This window comes from Pseudophryne corroboree, chromosome 7 (assembly GCF_028390025.1).
Source record: "Pseudophryne corroboree isolate aPseCor3 chromosome 7, aPseCor3.hap2, whole genome shotgun sequence".
In the NCBI taxonomy this organism is placed as follows: Eukaryota; Metazoa; Chordata; class Amphibia; order Anura; family Myobatrachidae; genus Pseudophryne; species Pseudophryne corroboree.
In genome coordinates this window covers 483,944,041-483,951,574 of record NC_086450.1, presented here as the reverse complement: position 1 = coordinate 483,951,574, position 7,534 = coordinate 483,944,041, and the positions used below count along the sequence as shown (strand labels likewise).

Below are 7,534 nucleotides of genomic sequence, written 5' to 3'. Positions count from 1 at the left end.
GGTCCTAAATACACCAGGGGGGTAATTCCAAGTTGATCGCAGCAGGAATATTTTTAGCAGTTGGTCAAAACCATGTGCACTGCAGGGGAGGCAGATATAACATGTGCAGAGAGAGTTAGATTTGGGTGTGGTGAGTTCAATCTGCAATCTAAATTGCAGTGTAAAAATAAAGCAGCCAGTATTTACCCTGCACAGAAACAAAATAACCCACCCAAATCTAACTCTCTCTGCAAATGTTATATCTGCCCCCCTGCAGTGCACATGGTTTTGCCCAACTGCTAAAAAATGTCCTGCTGCGATCAACTTGGAATTACCCCCCAGATTTTTAACAGTCTTTATATACTAGAGCACAGGTTCTCAAACTCGGTCCTCAAGACCCCACACAGTACATGCTTTGCAGGTCTCCACAGAATTGCAAGTGACATAATTAGCTCCACTTGTGAACCTTTTAAAATGTGTCAGTGAGTAATTGATACACCTGTGCACCTGCTGGGTTACCTGCAAAACATGCACTGTGTGGGGTCCTGAGGACCGAGTTTGAGACCATATGTCTTAATTATCTGCCAAACAATAATATGGATAGACTAATGTGTCATCAGACTTTTATTTGTCAATTTAAATTACAAACACCATGGACTACATTTATTGAGTCATAATTCTCTCATATATTTTGATGACAGTTCCACCTCTATTATACCTCACTGCCTAACTGGTGTTACTCTAAATATTTGTAGGTACATCATCATTGGACCCTAAGCACACAAATTGCAGTTCATCTAGCATCTAACGTAGCTAAAAACAGACACACTATTCCCTATAACTCACAGTGGCAGTGTACGTGACCCAAACTGATGTAATCTACGGGTGTTTGTAATTTAAATTGACAAATAAAAGTCTGATGACACATTACTCTATCCATATTATTGTTAGGCAGATAATTAAGACATATGGTCTAATTCTGCATCTCTCTATTATATAAATACTGTTAAAAATCTGGTGTATTTAGGACCAAGCGAGTGTTATTAATTAATACTCACAATACTATTAAATACTAGTGGCAATTCTGAAGACCCACTGACACAGTAAAGTTACCTGACAATATAATCTCACATCTGTGTAATAACAGGCAGCAAAATCAGCAGTCACTGAAAGTGTTAATAAACATCGATGTTATACAGGGCAATATAAGCCTTAAAGGCCCTACACACTTAAAGATTATCTGTCCAATCTGGCTGATTGGAAAGAAAATCTGGCAATGGCTGGGAGCAAATGACAATCGACAATTGGCTACCAAAATCAAGAAAATGGACAAAAACAGTTCAGATAAATTGGTTTAATGAAACAAACTTAACCAACTTGTCTTAAAGTCCATTTTTGTCTGTTTTCCAATGTTTGAGAGCAAATAGTCAATTGCCATTTGCTCCCAGACATTGCCAGATTTTCTTTCCAATCAGCCAGATTGGACAGATAATCTTTTAGTGTGTAGGGCCCTTTAGTTGATTACATCTACAGACAATTATATTGTCTTTTGGTATGAGCAGCACTGTTTGGAGAAATTATTTTTCTTTTCTTTTCACCCTTTAGCAACAAATGTTACACTATGATTCTTTGCAAAAGAAAGTGTCAGTAAAGTTGCAAGAATTTTTACATTGTAGCTATTCATAGACATCACTGGCAACAATTGCCAGTGGTAGTCTTGAGTGATTATCTTACTACTTTTTCCATCATAGGTGTTCATTAAAATTACAGAATAAAGACAGCACACGAGCATTTTCTTTTAATAAAATTTATTCACGTAAAAAAGAAAAAAAAATATTTTTCTTTCTTACACGTTATTCTGTCTCTATTGATTTTATATTTTACTTGTATATCCTTCTTTAAAAGGACATAATACATCTTATGTGGTAATATTAAATACATTTACATCACATATGGGTATCGTAACCTCAATTTTAATAATAAAGTATAGAACATGTTGTTTTTCTCATTAAGGAAGAATTGAATCTTTTGTTGAAGGGGTAGAGTGCTGCTATTCAAGTTGATTGACTTCTTTCTCTTTAAAATTCGTATATAATATATAATCAACAAGCAGCACCACATATATGTGCGTTATGTTGGCACATTTGATTTGTCAACATAGACTGGTACGCCATTAATATTCCCTGTGTGATCTTTTATTGATAAAATCTGGTGCGGGAGTACTTTTGTCTTAAAGTCCAAGTATATTGTGTAATGGGCATTACGGTGTGTGGCATAATGTGTCACAGGCATTGTGGTGTGTGGCATAATGTGTCACAGGCATTACGGTGTGTTGCATAAGGTGTCACAAGCATTACGTTGTGTGGCATAATGTGTAAGGGGCATTACGGTGTGTGGAATATTGTGTAATGGGCGTTACTGTGTGTGGCATAATGTGTCACAGGCATTGCAGTGTGTGGCATAATGTGTCACAGGCATTGCGGTGTGTGGCATAATGTGTGAGGGGCATTACGGTGTGTGATTTTGATTGGAGGTATTTCATACCGATCCCATTCAGACTTGTTGGTACCTTAAGAGTGCTGGGCAGGGGGACATCATAACTCATAGGGATGGGAAAGTAAGACATATTCCTGTCCATCACATTGTGTAAATTTCAACTTCCCTTACAGTATGTTGGTGTCATGTGTTGAAGCCAGAACATTATGCAGAACTATAAAGACCCTGTGGCCACCTTTTATAACAAGAAGGCTCCTACCTAAACATGCGATCTCCTTTTTAAATTCATTCAGTATCTCTCTATTTATTGGGACAATACAAGTTCATCCACGACATCTCCTAATAATACAGACATGCAGAGGAACCATTTCTCATCAGTGATTGGCAGATGTGTATGTGCGCTACGCAATTTCACAAATTTCAATCTAACAATAAATGAAGGTACATTTATAACTTTATGATTAGTAATTATTTTTAATACTTTATAAAAAATTCTGTTGGAAGGAAAATGACAAAAGAAAAATAAATAAATAAACAAATAAATAAATAAATAAGGTATTCTGGTTGAAGCAGTGGTAGATGTATTTCTTTATAAAGCATCATTTTATTTCATTTATTTAAAGTTAATGACTCTGGCCGCACACATATAGATTAGCAACATATTAAAATGTAAGTGAATAAATGCGTGATCTGTGCTTTAAATAAAATAATATTAAACACAAACTAGTATTCCCTCATTTTTTTTATTCTATTCATTATTCTAATTTTAATTCTATATAATAATCTCCATACTGTTGACCACGTGCAGAGTTGTAAGCAAGTCGACCTTAGACGATCTCGTAGTGTGTGCACAGAATTAAATATATTTGCCAATATGCAGAGTTGTAGACTTCTTTTTGGTGCTCTGGCCACTAGTACTTATACTTGGTTTGGTGCTAATCATCATCGTCTTCAAGCTGCTTGGTGTAAATGATACATCAGGACATTCCACCATGGCAGGCAGTTCCGTTGACATCTCCACTGAACTTTGCCTACATTACAGCCCAGTTCCTCCTCTTCAGTCACACATGCACTTGCATACAACCTCTTCAGTCTTTCTCTCTCCAAAGACATCTTCTCCCATCAAACATGCCCTCAATTCTCCAAGCCTCAAATAACCCTCACTTGACCTTGCCTCTGTGTTGATATGCCATCTAAACTCTTTTCTCCACTTATCCTAAGCAATACTATAGCATCATCTCCAAGCACCTCATCTCTCCTTAATCTCTAACAATTCCCAACTGGACCCTCTTTAATATGGCTTACACCCCCCCAGTTTTTTTAAACCTCCCTGAGAAAGTCGCCATAAAAAAAAAAAAAAAAAAAATTCGGCAAAATCCAAGGTTTATTTCTCTGTGTTTATCCTTCTGTACTCCTGGACATAATTTGACGTCATGGACCACTGACACAATCTGTATCTGCTTCAATTCCGTGGGCGCCCAGAGGTGATGCTCTCCTTGTGGGAACCTGCTGCAGTATCAGTGTTTACCATGGTAGCTGCTTTTCTAGTGCCAATTGTGCCTGCAGTCAACCCTGTGTTTGTGCAATCATCCTACGGTACAGTATGTTAGCAGCTAAGAGCTGCACCTCGGTTTCTGCTTCTTAAACCTACTTGTCGGACCCACCTGTGCCGAATCATCAAACTCACACTGTTCTTCCATGTTACTTTGCCTACTGCCTGTGTATGACCAGGAGAGCCTCACCTCTTGTAGACCGAGGTACAGCAATGGATGCAGATTGTGGCAATCACTATTACTGGACTCCCTGCATGACCTTGGGTTCTGCAACCTTAGTCTGTTTTGGTTTATCCACCTGCCATATGGATCCTCACAGTGAATGAATCACCTTCTTCTGCCTACAGCACTAGAACTACATCAGTAGTGGGCAGTGATGAATGCCACCCCTCTTCTCTGAGATCCACTTATCCAGCAGTCAGGATGCCGGCAGTTAGAATAACGACACTGGCAACCAACTTCCATACTGCCAACAGGTTTGAGCAACTAACCCCTACCCCCTAACCGTATCTTCCCACAGCCTCACCCTATCCCACCCCCCCCACACACAGCCTAACCCAAACCCTCCCCCTAGTGCCTAACCCTAACCTCCTCCTGCAGTTTATCCCTTCCCAGCATACTTACATTTAGGATTCCAGCTGTCGGGATTCCGGCACTGGTCTACTTGCAGTTCAGAGATAAACAAAACATCACAGAGAAGCCTAGCCTGTCTGGGTCTAACCTTACAAAACGATTCCCTCTCTCAGAGTGGAGGGACCTAACGTCCCTCTCACAAAACAGCAGTATTAGCACACTACTAATATACAGTAATCACAGTGTCTCTGACACACCTTATATAAGCCTCTCACCCAGTGGCGTAAGTTCGTCACAGTTGCCCGGAGGCAAGATACATATTGGTGCCCCCCTATTTCCTATATTAAGATAAGTGTGTGTGGTGAAAAAAAATTATATTCTGTATTTATACATTTAATTGTCTTTTATTTTAAATGACACATTTCTTAGCAGTCATATCCAGGATTAGAACCCATGACCTGTTACACTAACAGCAGACACTTTACTGATGGAGCTATTTGCTCCTGTAGAGGAAGCATGAGAATTCTAACTATATGAAGTTACGTGTAATTGTCAGAGAAGTATCGTCATATAGTTAGAATTCTCATATTTCCTATGCAGGAGCAAATAGCTTCATCATTAAGGTGTCTGCTTCCAGTGTAAAAGGTTGTTGTTTTTAATCCTAGGTATGATACTTGTAAAATGTGTATATTCAGTATAATAAAGAAGGTGTGAGGACCAGTAAGGAAGTCGGCCACTGAAAAGACAGCGACAGCTATCAATTAACTTAATTCAATGGTGGTGTCACAGAATGGAAGAATAGGTGCCCCCGTTCAGAGCAGGAGCCCGGCGGCAGGTGACTCCGTTGCCTCCCAGAGTTCTGCCTCTGCTCTCACCAGTCCTCTGACTACCATTGTTGCCAACTACAGTAGCTGTCCTGAATACACGGCCTGCTTCAGTGATACGATATGCTGCTATTCATGCAAATAGACGATTCTTATTCTTTGCGCATGTATCGGAGTCACACAGTGCACGCATCCTGACTGTTAACCACACAGAGATGCAGATTTAGACACCGGGTCCGAGGAAAACAGTGGGTGCTCCAGGGAGGTAGCATACGTGGTATGTCCATGTCACTATTAGCCCGCTACAACCGGAGATGGACATTGTTATTTAATCTAACACTTTTAGCACCTCTCTTGTTTTTCTACCAATGGAACACTTTTTAACACTCTTTATTACCTCTCAGCTATGTACTTGCCTGGGGAGTCCCATGCCCTGGACTTGAACCTTTAGTGTTAGGGACCCATCAGAACAGGTCACCCGGTCGCGCTTGGCGAGACCATAATTTTAGGCAAAATTATGCTAAGCATCTCAAATTTACTCTGTTATATTGCAAAGTTATTCTGATTAGCAGTGTTTAGTGTTTAGAGTGTGCACCTGCATTTTCTATGTTTTCTAAATCAAAGCAACATGATTTTTGCAAAGTGGCAAAACTTTTGGATTTACTTCAAGCTCTAAATGAGGCCAATAATGTACATTTTAACAATTCTAAAGTAGTCCAATGAAGGCTGAAATTTTGAACTAGGCGCTAGCTTAGACATAAATAGATTTATTGGAATCATGGCTAAATTCATGTCATGAGATTCAGAAAATACTGTGATATGATTATGTCTTAGCAGAATAAAATAATGGTTCAATAAGTGTAACCAGTAAATGCCATGGGAACCTTTAAAATCATTTTCCTTAAAGCTGACTTCATCTCCTTGTTCCTCAGACTGTAGATGAGAGGGTTGATGACCGGAATAACAATGCAATTGAAAAGAGATATCATTCTGTCATTCTCGTCAGATCCATAGGTACCTAAGCGCAGGTAGGTGAACATTGTGGTACCATAGAAAAGGATAACGGACACCAAGTGCGAGCTGCAGGTAGACAGAGCTTTGTGGCGTCCCTCTGCCGAGTGTATGTGGAAGATGGAGTTCAGGATGTTGCTGTAGGAGCAGAGTATGAGCAGGAATGGAACCCCGGCTCCGCACATGCAGGCAATGAAGACAGAGAGCTCGTTGATGAATGTGTTGGCACAAGCCAAGCTTAGTATAGGAGGTATATCACAGAAGAAGTGGGCAATATGATTAGGTCCACAATAAGGTAGGCTGAAGATGAAAGTAGTCTGCCCAAAAGAAACCAAAGATCCAATAACCCAGGGCCCTGTTGTCAATTGATAACACATTTTTGAGCTCATTACAGATGTGTACCTCAGTGGATGGCAGATGGCCATGTATCGGTCAAAGGCCATGACGCCAAGGAAGACACATTCTGACACCCCAATGGTGAAGAATATGAACATCTGAGTGGCACAAGACATAAAAGATATGGACCTTTCCTCAGACACAAAGATCTCCAGGACCTTAGGGACTGTGACGGTGGTAAAACAAAGTTCATGGAAAGATAAGTTCCTCAGGAAGAAATACATTGGGGTTTGGAGAAGAGGTTCCAGAGACACTGTCAGTATGATGAGACCATTGCCGACCAGCGTGAGGAGATAGGCAGTCAGGAAGAAAGTAAATAGTGTGGCCTGCAATGGAAGAGATAGGTCGGAGAACCCCAGGAGGAAGAACTCTGTAATGTTGGTTTGACTTTCTCTTCCCATTACTACATATTTTCCACGTTTAAAGCTGTAAACATTTAACATTATAAGTTCTAATTGTGCTGCTTGCTTTACTTATTACACTTTAAATATTTTACTGATACTCATACAAGCGCTGTTAAAAGATACAATGGATGGTAATGAAGTTTCACAATGCTGGAGTTTTCAGTACTTACATCTCACTGTGTTTTTCCAGAATTAAGTGCTTACATCTCACTGTGTTTTTCCAGACTCTACAGTCTGGGTAATCGAAAGTTGTCAAGTATTAAAGTAATGGGGAGGTAGTGAGGCCAAATCCGAGAGT

General features: G+C 39.9%; 1 protein-coding gene across 1 annotated transcript; it reads right to left on the bottom strand.

Annotated features, from left to right (window-relative positions):
• Positions 1-6,276: 6,276 nt before the first annotated feature.
• Positions 6,277-7,233, bottom strand: LOC134944409 (olfactory receptor 10A4-like). Its single transcript, XM_063932987.1, has one exon. The coding sequence runs from the start codon at positions 7,231-7,233 to the stop codon at positions 6,277-6,279; it is 957 nt and encodes a 318-aa protein (XP_063789057.1).
• Positions 7,234-7,534: the final 301 nt, after the last annotated feature.